The following is a 15,134-nucleotide window of genomic DNA, read 5'->3' on the forward strand; positions in this document are numbered from 1 at the left end:
AGACCACCATGTCTGCCTGACACTTCACTCCCCCTACAGCCAAAGTAAATGCCTGTCATACACGGCTCAGTGTTTTACAGCGGTTCTTTGATCAAACCGAGCGCACGTGCACCGCCACCACGACGCTTTATGTCTGTTAAAGAGCGCAGAAATATATTTACACAATAATCTACGCAAACGAATTTCTCCTACCATGTTATAAAAGAGATGGCCGCTCCGTTAACCAATGAAATTGTCAGGAGTTAACAGTTTTTTTCTGGGCCGCCATGACATATTTTTGAGGCTGCTGCTCGGAATAGGCTTTTTTTGCTGATATTTTTTTTTGCTGAATCGACACACCGAGAATCAAAAGGATTTCGCTATGTGGCAGGTGTCTGTAAAATATATGAGCGGTAGAAATTGCTTCAAATGCTCAAATCGAGCTTTTATCTGAACTTAACTCTCAGTTTGAGGTTTTACACGCGTTTAAAACTATTGCACCCAAATCTCGCGAGAAATGAGCAAACATGTGTTGATTAGCTAAAGTGGATAAATCGAACGATGTTTTTTTTTTTTAAGTAAACAAGTTATAGAAGAGAACATCCCTACCTAAAATGTACTTTTAAATTAATTAAAACATTGACAATTAGGTTAAGAATATGTATCTAATTTTAAAAATTCATATAAAAAATATATATATATATTTTTAAAATCTTTCGAAAATATTTCTACTTATATTAATTAAAAACATTGAAAATTAGCTTAAGAATGTATTTATCATAACTGTATATACTTTTAAAAATAAATACAATTATACAAAATACAATACAAATAAATAAAAAATAATTTTTTAATAAGTTTAAATGTGTCGAAAAAACATGGTTTATATCTCTAAATTAAATAATCATACAAGAAAATAAATAATCATCCATACATTTTAAATTAAAAATAATAATAAAAATATCTAAAAACACTATGTTCAAAAACAATATGAAATAGGGAAAAAAATCGAACAAATTTGAAAGTCAGGTTGTTGCTTGGCCACAAAACTCTCCATCACTAATGATAAGAAAGATCAAATATTAAATAAAATAACCGGCTAATCGAATCATCATGGCCCTTTTATTCTCCAATCTGTTCTGTCATTTCTTGCTGCCACCTTTCACTAGTCTCAAGACACCCAATTTAATAATGTTCTTCTGCAAAGCTCTAAATGCCACCATGACTTTAACATCACATATAGACTCTAAAGCCTAAAATCAATCTTCAAAAGTATTTGGGAACTTCAGTCAACGGTAAGCAGCTTGACACATTTATAAATTCACCTCTATAAACTCCACAAAGAAAAAAAGTCAAGAATTCATTAGTATGCTCATGTAATGTTTTACACAAAACAGCAGTGTAGGCAATTGTGTTTTCATCCATCATGGCTTTTTTTCTTCTTCTTCTTTAAACCCTTCTGCTGAACTGCTTTGCTACATCATTATTCAGTCTGTCACGTTTCTGCAGTCATTTATACTCCACTTAAATATGGAGATGCTGTGAAATGAAGTCTACTTTACAGCCTGGCTTAAATGTTTTGGCACATTCATAATATGATGAATAGGATAGCTTGGCCTTTTCTGCCTGTGTGAAGCGTTTTGCCTGTTGTGAACAGTAGATGGAGCCATTGCACTGACTAACACTCCACACTAGCGAAAGCTAAAAAAACTGCACTGAGTATGAGGACAGGAGAGCCTAAACTTGATCTGATCTGATCAAAGTGTTTTCTTGCTCTTATTTTTTCCCAGACAGGGTGCTCCACTTGCACATTTGTGGCGCTTTTATACAGCCGGGAGAAACTGATGCTCTCGGAATGATGGGGGAAAAGTACAGGTGAGGTGACTATTGTAATGTACTCGATTATTTTTTTAAACAGCAGTGATATACATTGCTCTTTCACTTACACACTTTTTTCACTCGTATACTGTCGTAACCAGTGTCAAGGTTACGTGTAGGCTTCGTACACTGCAAAACGGTAGTGTAGGATGATAGTGCTGTGGGATTCTTACCGTAGATCTACCCAGTGACCAACGGGGGGCGCTATTGTGCAACATTCAATCTCCATGTGACAGATATTGAGAAGTGCAAGAAGTGCAGTATTCTGTATTATGCAGTATTTTTTCTCTAAATAAACAATTTTAAACCTTAATAAATTAATAGCATATATATATATGAATGTATATTTTAAGTGGAGAGAGAGAGAGAGTCGATAGCTCGCGGCCATGGAATCACGTGACCAGTTAAAAACTACTAAGCCACTAAAACTACTAAACAAAACCTGTAGGCGACCTTTAACTGTAGTCTAATAAAACACATTCAGCATCAGTATGGCGACTGTGATACTGTGTCATTATCTAAACTTTAGATTCTGAAGCGATGTACTCTTATGGAAATCTATAGTCATGTCTCTGCGAAAGCATTGATTTGTGACATTTCACGACTGTCAAAGGATGTCTTCATCATAATTGGGGCTTTTATAAAGATAACAGCTGCTTATAGTATTGGAAACCAGATATTTACTTTGTAGGCTTAGCCTACTTCAGAAAGGAAATTGTGGTAAAAATGTGCTCAAGCTGTCTTTACATAAAGTAGCTAACCTGACCTGCCTGAAACTTCACATTGATTTGTGCTGGTCCAGCAGTAGGCCTAAGCAACACTTAACATTTTCATCAAGTGTATGAAAGAAAATAATAATATAACGTATCGTAATACATTGCCAACCAGTTGTATTGTATCAAACGAGTCTGTATTTAAAGGCCTAAAACTAATCCGGCCTAAAACAGATTTGCAAACATTTGTTTCAGATCTAGCTTGGATGACCTGCTGATGTCTGTTTTGTGCCCATCTGTTGTTTCTCTGGTTTAATTGTAATGGACACACAATCAAACAGCTTTTCTCTTTCTCTTTCTCTCTCGCCTCTTGATGTTTTTGATGAATCTAAACAGGGCACAGTAATCAGCACACAATCAAAAGCATCAAAATGACATTAAACCAGCCTTTCAGGCTAAATGAGATCCCAGAGTTCCTGCTTTGTAGTATAATTTTGTTGTGTGACACAATAGCTTACATTGAGCAGAGCTCTGAGTCAGATAGATAGATTTCCACTTTCCATATGTCGTTTCGGAGCGGATGGCCTGCTTGTGTGTGTAGGGAGGATGTTTTGTCAGAACAAAGGGTTTTCCAGCAACACCTGTTCTGCTACATCAAAACCTGCGTCTCTAAATAACGTTGAATTCATCAGGCAGGATTGGGTTAGTGTCCTGGCTCAGCCAAACCTCAAAGCGGACTGACATAAAAGCTGAAGCATAAAAGGAAATGAGCTGTGGCTCATGGACTCAGCTTTGGTCTGTTGTGGACAGTAGTTAGTTCAAGTCATGATTAAACCTATACTGCTACTAGTGCTGGGTATCGATTCAAATTTCAAGAATCGATTCGATTCCGATTCTCAAGATCTTGAATCGATTATCATTATTCGATTCGATCCGATCTGATCCAATCTTATATTTTTAAAATCAAAAGTTTTAACTGTTCATGAACAATCAAGTGTTTGTATTAAATAACATTCACAAACATACATTAATGTTGTAAAAATGTATTGTTCACTCAATGTATTGATGTTAGATAAGGCATTAATGTTAATGAATGGTGTCTTAATGTAGTGTTACCAACTAAACAGGAGATAAAACGTGTTTTATTTGACTTAATTGACTGTCCTTTTATTTAATCCAAAACTGCGTTCATATTTAAAAGGCCTTTTAAACTAGATACAACGAACCGCACACGATACCACTTTAGGGGCCGTTCACATATCGCGTTTTATGCGCATGCAAATTCAGTGAGAAGCACTTCAATGCATCTCAACAGGTCATGTGACAAAAACCAGCGGCCTTTCCGTAACAACATGGAGAGCTCGGCCGAACAGCTGATCATAGCTGTACAGGGCGGCTTTTTATTTCTCATCTCAATTAATATATCTAGTAGTAAAGCTAATGCAAGGGCTAGAAATCAATTCATTATTTGATGATACTTCCTCGTCATCATGGAGAGCGCAGTTTGCACAAGTTTGCACCGCTTTCTCCTCTCAACAAGCGCGTGCTTTCCCTTTGCGTCTGCCGTTGCTATGCAACCATGAACAGAGGCGCGCCTGAAAAACGAATCTGCACGCACAAAAAACGCGCTATGTGAACGATTCATTCCTCCTTTCTTGTCAACAAGTGGATTCAGAGAAACCGCATTAGCAGCGCCACAGGTGTTGTGCCGAATTCTTACTCCCTGCCAGAATCTGACTCCCCTCTCGAGCACGCGCATGACGTCAATTTATGTCGCCTCGCCAGCTGCTAAATCAGAAACGCATCAGACAGCGTAAATGACATGATCAATGTGTGTGTTGATCTTTGATCATGTATTTCTTAGTTATGTGTCTTCGATCATGTATTTTATTATTTTTTGATTATGTATTATTATTATTTATTTTTCTTTGATCAAACTAGTATGACTGTCTAGCTGTGCTTTTTCGCTTGTATTGTGTTTTTAACAACAGTAGGGCCTATTATAAATCCGTTTTCTTAAAAAAAAAAAAACTAGTATTTTTTGTAGTAAAACAATAGTTTAGTTTCTGGTAAAGTTTCTACACCTTAACATAAACATTACTAAAGAGATTTGACTTTACTGCCTGCACATGAAAACAAAACAGTGTTGCCAAAATCATACTCCCCTATGTAAAATACTTATTATTGAACTTAAACACTTTTGCTTTTTTCTAGGTAGTCTTTAGGATGAGATGTGTCTCCAGAATGAGTTTTTTGGGTGTCTGACCCAATTAAAGTGATCTCAGGGTGGGGGGTGTGAATTCAGCAGTGCTGCCAAAATCATACTCCCCTATGTAAAATACTTATTATTGAATATAAACACTTGTGCTTTTTTCTAGGTAGTCTTTAGGATGAGATGTGTCTCCAGAATGAGTTTTTTGGGTGTCTGATCCAGTTAAAGTGATCTCAGGGTGGGGGGTGTGAATTCAGCAGTGCTGCCAAAATCATACTCCCCTATGTAAAATACTTATTATTGAATATAAACACTTGTGCTTTTTTCTAGGTAGTCTTTAGGATGAGATGTGTCTCCAGAATGAGTTTTTTGGGTGTCTGACCCAATTAAAGTGATCTCAGGGTGGGGGGTGTGAATTCGGCAGTGCTGCCAAAATCATACTCCCCTATGTAAAATACTTATTATTGAATATAAACACTTGTGCTTTTTTCTAGGTAGTCTTTAAGATGAGATGTGTCTCCAGAATGAGTTTTTTGGGTGTCTGACCCAATTAAAGTGATCTCAGGGTGGGGGGTGTGAATTCAGCAGTGCTGCCAAAATCATACTCCCCTATGTAAAATACTTATTATTGAATATAAACACTTGTGCTTTTTTCTAGGTAGTCTTTAGGATGAGATGTGTCTCCAGAATGAGTTTTTTGGGTGTCTGACCCAATTAAAGTGATCTCAGGGTGGGGGGGTGAATTCAGCAGTGCTGCCAAAATCATACTCCCCTATGTAAAATACTTATTATTGAATATAAACACTTGTGCTTTTTTCTAGGTAGTCTTTAGGATGAGATGTGTCTCCAGAATGAGTTTTTTGGGTGTCTGATCCAGTTAAAGTGATCTCAGGGTGGGGGGTGTGAATTCAGCAGTGCTGCCAAAATCATACTCCCCTATGTAAAATACTTATTATTGAATATAAACACTTGTGCTTTTTTCTAGGTAGTCTTTAGGATGAGATGTGTCTCCAGAATGAGTTTTTTGGGTGTCTGATCCAGTTAAAGTGATCTCAGGGTGGGGGGTGTGAATTCGGCAGTGCTGCCAAAATCATACTCCCCTATGTAAAATACTTATTATTGAATATAAACACTTGTGCTTTTTTCTAGGTAGTCTTTAGGATGAGATGTGTCTCCAGAATGAGTTTTTTGGGTGTCTGACCCAATTAAAGTGATCTCAGGGTGGGGGGTGTGAATTCGGCAGTGCTGCCAAAATCATACTCCCCTATGTAAAATACTTATTATTGAATATAAACACTTGTGCTTTTTTCTAGGTAGTCTTTAAGATGAGATGTGTCTCCAGAATGAGTTTTTTGGGTGTCTGACCCAATTAAAGTGATCTCAGGGTGGGGGGTGTGAATTCAGCAGTGCTGCCAAAATCATACTCCCCTATGTAAAATACTTATTATTGAATATAAACACTTGTGCTTTTTTCTAGGTAGTCTTTAGGATGAGATGTGTCTCCAGAATGAGTTTTTTGGGTGTCTGACCCAATTAAAGTGATCCCATGGTGGGGGGGTGAATTCAGCAGTGCTGCCAAAATCATACTCCCCTATGTAAAATACTTATTATTGAATATAAACACTTGTGCTTTTTTCTAGGTAGTCTTTAGGATGAGATGTGTCTCCAGAATGAGTTTTTTGGGTGTCTGACCCAATTAAAGTGATCTCAGGGTGGGGGGTGTGAATTCAGCAGTGCTGCTAAAATCATACTCCCCTATGTAAAATACTTATTATTGAATATAAACACTTGTGCTTTTTTCTAGGTAGTCTTTAGGATGAGATGTGTCTCCAGAATGAGTTTTTTGGGTGTCTGACCCAATTAAAGTGATCTCAGGGTGGGGGGTGTGAATTCAGCAGTGCTGCTAAAATCATACTCCCCTATGTAAAATACTTATTATTGAATATAAACACTTGTGCTTTTTTCTAGGTAGTCTTTAGGATGAGATGTGTCTCCAGAATGAGTTTTTTGGGTGTCTGACCCAATTAAAGTGATCTCAGGGTGGGGGGTGTGAATTCAGCAGTGCTGCTAAAATCATACTCCCCTATGTAAAATACTTATTATTGAATATAAACACTTGTGCTTTTTTCTAGGTAGTCTTTAGGATGAGATGTGTCTCCAGAATGAGTTTTTTGAGTCTCTGACCCATCTAAAATTTTAAAATAAAATAATCAAAATATACTACAGTTTCCTGATGACCCTGTGCCTTTAGGTCAATTTATATAATTTTGTAACTATTTATAACTGATTTCTGGCAAACACTATTTTCAATGCCACTAACAATATTACTGTCCCTTGCAGACCTCTTCAACCCCAAATCATGTCATGTTACTTATCAGCTGCCAGTTTTACTAATCAGTATACTTTTATTACTTTTATTTTATTTTATAAAATCACTGTTCAATTGTGAATAACATGTCATGGGAAAATCATTAAATCTTTTTATTTACATTCTACATTTGAAAATTTCTGATTTGGGTTTAATTAACTATTTACATACATTTAGGTAATTTAGAATAAAGATATTTAAATAAGCTAGCAAACAAATATATATTTAAAGTGAAATATATAAAAAAAAATAGATACTTTACATTAAATAAAAAGAATGGTCAACATAAATCACTATAAATATGAGGAGTCAAGGTTCGCAAACTGCGCAGATGAAGTGTTTGTTTTTCCTGGAGCGTTGCACGCAGTTGCAATGGAACCAGCGTGGGCACACATCACAGCCAATCTAAACATGTCGACAAACAAATTTTGAAGTCAAGCATAGGTATTTATTTAATCCATATCAAACAATACTTACATGAACATTATTATATCACCTTCAATTCATATGGCAAATTCAATAAAAGTTTGATAAAGGAAAACAATCTTTCTTCCAATGCTTACCCAGTTAGTTACTTTTTTCCCACTGTTCTTGTCCCCACACAGATGGCACAGGTCCTTAAGGTTGGCTAGTTGAGGATCATGCCAAGGCAGAAGAAACATTGTTGTCATAAAACAAGTTCTTAAAACATCAAAAATGTTCACAAGCACATGAATAATCACATATTTACCAACACTGTTAAATGGTTAATGTACCAAAGAATTAATGAATTTTGGAAATGTGAAACTTACCAGTGTTCTGTAAGACACAAGCCGCTATGGTCATCCTCAAGGCTTCCACACTTTTCTCAGATGTGGAAAAAAGTAGCGGCTCCTTATTTAGAAAACATTCTGCAAACTAAAAATGAAAAGTGATTATGTAATTGAGAAGGATATTTTATCTATTTATTTTTTTCTTGATGATTTAAGTCTACAAGACTGTCTTTAATAAAATAGAAGTAAGGGAATTGTAAATAATGACGTTATACTATAAAGATAACTACAAGGAAGTCCCCCTTATCTTCTATTGTCTTCCAAATATATCCTTGTGTTGTTTTTAAATGGAAGTCAACTTAATTTCAATATTTATCATTGATATTCATTTACCATCTAGGATGACCATCTCCATTAATATTTTCCTCTGGTGTTACAGTAAGGAAAGAAAGCCATATATGGCATAATGATCCATTTAACATACTTTCAAAACAAAGGGCCCACAGGAACTGCCATCTTGTTGGCGCGAATGGGGTAACGTGCCACATACCCATTTGGGCACGTTATAGCCCTTCTGTGTCATGAAGGACCTGTAATATGATTATGGGGTTAAAAACAAAATAAGAATTTCATTGTACATAGGTACACATGACAATACAAATCTTGAATTTGGAATTTAATACATTAAATAGAATACTAAGAAACACCTTTAGATTTTCAGAAGATCTTGTTTAAAATGTTGATTTACCTCGTTACATTCTGGCACCTCTTGATGTCCGTTGTGGACTCTCCAAGAGGATCAAAGAACAGAGCCCTGTTCTCTCGTGGGATCATTATCTAAATAATAAAGATATTGCAAATAATTACAACAACATATTTTATCCAACCACTTAAAAGATAATTAAGACTGCTTATAAAACATATAAAATGTACCGTCAGAGTCCAGTGATGGTTCTCATTAATGACCCCAAAAATGTACCTAAATTTCTTTGGATCCATCTGAAATTTCATTTAAAATAAAATCAAGTATTTTAAGATCTAGTGAGCAACAAACAAAAAAGCATTCCATGACTCATGTTTGATTGCTGGTAAAAGAAATCTGACACTTTCTCCAATGTGACATTGCCCGGCCCTGACATTGCCAGACTGGACTGTTTATTTAGAATAAAAAATTCATATATAATTATTTTTTGAATACAAATAATAATAATTCATTAATATATTCATCAGAAATAAGTTTTTTTCCTTATACCAAAACTCACATTACCTCTATTGTCTGTTGTATGATATAATACACAACTGATGTTTGTATGAAGATCACTACATGAGTTACATCTGTGTTTTATATCACATTTATATTGCAGTTTTCAAAAGTGTTGTACTTACCTTGACCTTTGCTTTTTTATGCTTCCAGATGTCGCTCATTTCAAACGAATCAATGCACACAGCCTTTCTTGGTGAATCCTTATTATATTTTTGTACCAAAAGGTACATATAAGCATTCATGACCTGACAGGAATAAATTAAGACATATTAGTTTCCTATTATAAAAATATATTCGCAGAGGTGATCTGTTTAAGGATGTTTAATGTTTACTTTTTCATTTTGAACTGTGGATAGTTTTCTTTGGACATTATGTGTTTGTAAAACATTATTTTAACAAAATAATGAATAAAATGTTCAAAAAGTTTAATATGAAGTGGCTTCATTCACAAACTGTTCGATTTTATTAACACAATTATATAAAAGATGTGTACATAACGTATACAAATATGTACACTGTGGAAACCAATAAGAAAACCATTTCAGAAACAAAAACATGTTGTACAAACACATTATTATAATGGCTAGTTAAAACTTTAGAACCTAGCAAGATAACAATTTCCAAGTGAGTTGGTGCTTCTAAAAGAATCAACTTACCTCACTTTCAAAATGTCGTGTGGGTGCAGTCTGCTGAATATCTGAGTAAAACAATTTGAAAGGCCCTATTTTGGAAATTAGCACATATAAGCTTTTTCCTTCCCAGGCTGCTTTGACACCTGTAAAAAAAACAAAAACAAAAAACAAAAAAAAACAATGTAAAGTCCTGAAAAGTTAGAAAATTAAACTCTGAGGAAAAATCCCAATTGAGGTTACATGTCTATCTTAAATTATGCAATGGTCTTACTCACAACTGGTGAATTAATGTGTAACTACTATGTGTATTTTGTATTATTATCACTAGTAGTAGTATTATAAATGTCTAAATCGTTGTTTAAGTACATACGTGATTCTATATCTGAAGACCCTAAAAAAATTAAAGCTCCTGAAGATGCTGTTTCATTGGCTAGAGGTGATGCTGGTGAGGAGGTGCCTGAAGAGACCACATGAACTGGTTGTGGAGATGCCGGGGAAGAGGGGCCAGGGAGTGGTGTTGGAGATCCCGGTGAGGAGGGGCCTGAAGAGACCACTAGAACTGGTCGTGGTGATGCCGGGGAGGAGGGGCCAGGAAGTAGTGGCGGAGACACCGGTGAGGACGGGCCAGAGAATGGTGGTGGTGGAGATTCCGGTGAGGAGGGGGCTGTAGAGACCACAGGGAGTGGTGGTGGTGGAGATGCCGGTGAGGAGGGGGCTGTAGAGACCACAGGGAGTGGTGGTGGTGGAGATGCCGGTGAGGAGGGGCCTGTAGAGACCACAGGGAGTGGTGGTGGTGGAGATTCCGGTGAGGAGGGGGCTGTAGAGACCACAGGGAGTGGTGGTGGTGGAGATGCCGGTGAGGAGGGGGCTGTAGAGACCACAGGGAGTGGTGGTGGTGGAGATGCCGGTGAGGAGGGGCCTGTAGAGACCACAGGGAGTGGTGGTGGTGGAGATGCCGGTGAGGAGGGGCCTGTATAGACCACAGGGAGTGGTGGTGGTGGAGATTCCGGTGAGGAGGGGGCTGTAGAGACCACAGGGAGTGGTGGTGGTGGAGATGCCGGTGAGGAGGGGGCTGTAGAGACCACAGGGAGTGGTGGTGGTGGAGATGCCGGTGAGGAGGGGCCTGTAGAGACCACAGGGAGTGGTGGTGGTGGAGATGCCGGTGAGGAGGGGCCTGTATAGACCACAGGGAGTGGTGGTGGTGGAGATGCCGGTGAGGAGGGGGCTGTAGAGACCACAGGGAGTGGTGGTGGTGGAGATGCCGGTGAGGAGGGGGCTGTAGAGACCACAGGGAGTGGTGGTGGTGGAGATGCCGGTGAGGAGGGGCCTGTAGAGACCACAGGGAGTGGTGGTGGTGGAGATGCCGGTGAGGAGGGGCCTGTAGAGACCACAGGGAGTGGTGGTGGTGGAGATGCCGGTGAGGAGGGGCCTGTAGAGACCACAGGGAGTGGTGGTGGTGGAGATGCCGGTGAGGAGGGGCCTGTAGAGACCACAGGGAGTGGTGGTGGTGGAGATGCCGGTGAGGAGGGGCCTGTAGAGACCACAGGGAGTGGTGGTGGTGGAGATGCCGGTGAGGAGGGGCCTGTAGAGACCACAGGGAGTGGTGGTGGTGGAGATGCCGGTGAGGAGGGGGCTGTAGAGACCACATGGAGTGGTGGTGGAGAAGACTTTAATTTATGTGGGATCCGGGGTTGTTCCTCAAGATGTAGCCTTAAGTGATCAACATTTATTCTTGGGAATTTCAACCCCCCCTCATCTTCTAGGTCTGCACTTTTCCCTTCCAATTTAGTGATCGTATAAGGGCCTAGAAAATTTGCCTCCAGTTTTCCACCCTTTCGCTGTTGGCTCCTAATATTTTGCCTCCACACTTTGTCCCCAACTTTGAATTCCTTCTTGGCTTTCTTCTGTTTGGATTGCTGCCTAACCCTTTCTTGGGAAGCTCTGGTGTTCGTATGAGCTTCATTTAAGACCTCACTCATAGCAATCGCAGATTCAGTCAGCTGTTCAACAGACATTGTATCCTCCACATTCTTGTTAATCTGACAAAAAGGGCAGGATAATAATGTTAAAAAAGTGCTACCTATTAATCATTAATTATATTTATATGAAAATTGTAACAATCTGCAGTTACCTGATAGTGCTCAGGAATTTCTGAAGGGTACCGGGCCTCCCTCCCAAACATTAAAAAGTACGGTGAGTACTTAGTTGTAACCTGACGCTTTGTCCTAAGCCCAAACATTACTGCATCCAGGTGTCTATCCCATTCATTGGGCTTGTCTCTTACAAGCTTGCAAAGGGATCTGGTAAAATAATAACATTATTTTCAGGTTCAAAGCAGTCAGGAAGGAACATTTACAATCATGCATCTGTCACACATTTTTATCACATTTCAATAATAGTGTATAAAGTGTACATATTCATTAAGTGCATTTGCTAGGAAATGAAACAATGAATTTAGCATTTCTATCATCATGATCTACTTAAATACATAAATGGCTAGTTATTTGCAAAATTGTTATCAGTGTGAAAATAATTAAATTAAAATATTGTTACCTCTGTATTGTCGCATTCATGCGTTCCACAAGGCCGTTTGTCTGTGGATGGTAGGGTGCGCACAAGGACCTTTTAATGTTTAAAATCTTGCAGATATTACTGTTCAGCTGCAATTTATAAAAGAAAACAGACTCTTAAATGTATCATGGAAAAGATGAAAGGTGTGTATATTGAAAAAAGTTTACATTTAATCATTGTTTATCAATGATTTAACAGTGAACATGTATGACTCACTTTGTTTACAAACTCTTTTCCCTGGTCGGTGAGGACTCTCTTCGGTGCCTCAAACTGATGCACAAATTTCAATAGGCAATCAGCAACCTCCCTGGCAGCCTTTGTCTTGAGGGGATAAGCCTGGGGCCACTTGGTCATGTAATCAATGATGACACAGATATATTGATTTCCATTTTCTGTTGGTGTTAATTTTCCAATTAGATCCATCCCCAAAAGTTCAAAAGGCTGTTTAACCTAGTGTTCATTAAATAGAAACAAGGTAATTAATTATATAACTTAATTGTAATTTCTAAATTAGTTAAAAAATATATACAATATAAGTGTGTGATGGAAAGGAATACCACAATTGGAATAATTTCACTTTCTTCCTTAACTGATGACCTGCTGGCCTGACATGGTACACACTGTGCCACCTGTGATCAAAACAGTATAATGTTGGAAATCATTTGCATTTTATAATATTGCAAAATGATTAACTCTGTACATGTTAATACCCAGGTGTCAATGTCCTGTGACATGCCAGGCCAGTAAAATCTTATAGATATTGCGTTTCGTGTTTTTTTTTGTCCTGTGTGAGCTCCGAGGCTGCTCGCATGGAACTCCTCAAATATTTTGTTTGCCTCTTCTGTCCCACACACAACTTTTGGTTTGATCTGCTGTTTTTTGCCTTTATTTCGAAGGTAATACAATTCACCATCTATGAAAAGAAAAATTAGACAAAAGAGACAAATTTATAAAAAATATACAAAGTGTATTTACTTTGCTGGTCAGAATGCTTTTCACCCTTGGTAAATACGATCAAAGATGGCTGTAATAAATTAATCAGCATGGTTAATCCTTTGTTATTTTAGCTAAATAATTAGCAAAATTCTAACCTTTCAATGAAGTAAAATTATTGAGGGTGTGTGGTAGTGGAGGGCATTAGGAAATAAATGTTTTTTTCCAAAACACGTTGGGAAAAATTATTTTCCTCTTGAGTCTTCTCCTATAATGCCTGATGAGTTTTGAGAACCCCTGACCAGAGATCAGATACCCATTACTCTGTACAGAATCTCTCCAGATCCCTCAGATTCCCAGATCCATGTTAGCGCTTCTTCTCTTCAGTTCAGCCCACTCATTTTCCATAGGGTTCAGGTCAGGGACGGGGTGGCCATCGCAGATGCTTGGTTTTGTGCTCAGTAACCATTTTATTTTTATGATTTTGATGTTTGTTTTTGGATCACTGTCCAGTTGGAAGGTTGGCTCGTTATAAGATTTCTAGCATAGGTTTTCAGGTTTAGATTTTTTATCTGTTAGTACTTGATTGAATCCACAATACCATGTGTATCTGAACAAAATGTCCAGGACCTCTGGCAGAAAATTAGGCCCACAGCATTAAAGATACAGCACAGTATTTCATTTTACACATGGGATACTTTTTTATCACTGTATGAACCAAACCCATATTAAGTGTTTGTTGCCAAAAAGCTCATTTTTTCATCGTACCACAGAACGTTTGAACTGACACCCCTTGAACTTCAAACAGGACGGGTTCCATGGTCGGATAGAAAAAAGGAGCTTTTTGTCAGCAAAAATACTCTGATTAAATATTATGCTGTATCTTTAATGCTGTGGGCCTAATTTTCTGACAGAGGTCCTGGACATTTTGTTCAGATACACAGGGCACCGTGGATTCAATCAAATACCAACAGATAAAAAAAAAAAACTGTTATAGAAATCTTATAATGGGCCATATTTGGATCTTACAACTGGATAGTGATCTAAAAACGAACATAAATGTTTTTTTTTTTTTTATAAAAATGGGTTACTACACACAAAACCAAGAATCTGTGATGGCCATCCCAGTCCCTGACCTGAACCCTTTAGAAAATAAGTGGGCTGAACTGGAGAGAAGCACTAAGATGGATCAGGGAATCTGAAGGATCTGGAGAGAATCTGTACGGAGTAATGGGTATCTGATCTCTGGTTAGGGATTCTAAAATTTCATCAGGCATTATAGGAGAAGACTCAAGAGCTGTTGTCTTAGGAAAAGGAGGTGGAAAAAATTATTTAAAAATATTTTTTCCCAACGTAGAGAAAAACATTTATTTAATAATGACCATTACCCCCCCACCCCCCTTCAATTATTTTACTTCAATGAAATGTTAGATTTTGGCTGAATTTAATAATGCAGATTTATTGTTTACAGTCATCTTTGATCATATTTACAGAGGGGGCAAATAGTTCTGACTTGCATTGTACACATACTGTATGCCCTGGACTAATTTATACTGCTAGCGAATATAAATGGCATACATGTAAAATTACAAAAGAGTGGGTAATAATTACAAAATTTCTAGCCCCTATTTAACTATTTATGCTAATTATATATATATATATTTATGCATTATATATATATAATTATATATATATTATTTAAGCTAATTATATATATATTGTACCTGATATATATATATATTTATATATATATATATATATATATATATATAAATAAATATATATATATCAGGTACAACGTATCAGCGAATTTGTATTGATGGCGATTCAAC

At 37.5% G+C, this 15,134-nt stretch overlaps 1 protein-coding gene across 1 annotated transcript; it reads right to left on the minus strand.

The window, feature by feature from the left end:
• Positions 1-7,407: 7,407 nt before the first annotated feature.
• LOC306994014 (uncharacterized protein) lies at positions 7,408-10,406 on the minus strand. Its single transcript, XM_079604288.1, has 9 exons — positions 10,169-10,406; positions 9,823-9,941; positions 9,289-9,411; positions 8,836-8,901; positions 8,651-8,739; positions 8,387-8,492; positions 7,942-8,047; positions 7,714-7,778; positions 7,408-7,555 (listed from the first exon to the last, which is right to left on the minus strand). Exons 3-9 carry the CDS (start codon positions 9,406-9,408, stop codon positions 7,460-7,462), a joined length of 648 nt encoding a protein of 215 aa, XP_079460414.1. The 5' UTR covers positions 9,409-9,411; positions 9,823-9,941; positions 10,169-10,406; the 3' UTR covers positions 7,408-7,459.
• Between the last annotated feature and the right edge of the window lie 4,728 nt (positions 10,407-15,134).

The sequence above is a fragment of the Phoxinus phoxinus genome (genome assembly GCF_949152265.1).
Source record: "Phoxinus phoxinus genome assembly, chromosome: 25".
Lineage (NCBI taxonomy): Eukaryota > Metazoa > Chordata > Actinopteri > Cypriniformes > Leuciscidae > Phoxinus > Phoxinus phoxinus.

What these genes read in the sequence shown, in the direction of transcription:
- LOC306994014 (XM_079604288.1), bottom strand. Translation starts at nt 9,408, where the DNA reads ATGAATGCTTATATGTACCTTTTGGTACAAAAATATAATAAGGATTCA. An exon ending in ATAAAAAAGCAAAGGTCAAG is followed by an intron (nt 8,902 to 9,288) that starts GTAAGTACAACA and finishes ATGAAATTTCAG; the next exon opens with ATGGATCCAAAGAAATTTAG. An exon ending in TTGTGTCTTACAGAACACTG is followed by an intron (nt 7,779 to 7,941) that starts GTAAGTTTCACA and finishes ATCCTCAACTAG; the next exon opens with CCAACCTTAAGGACCTGTGC.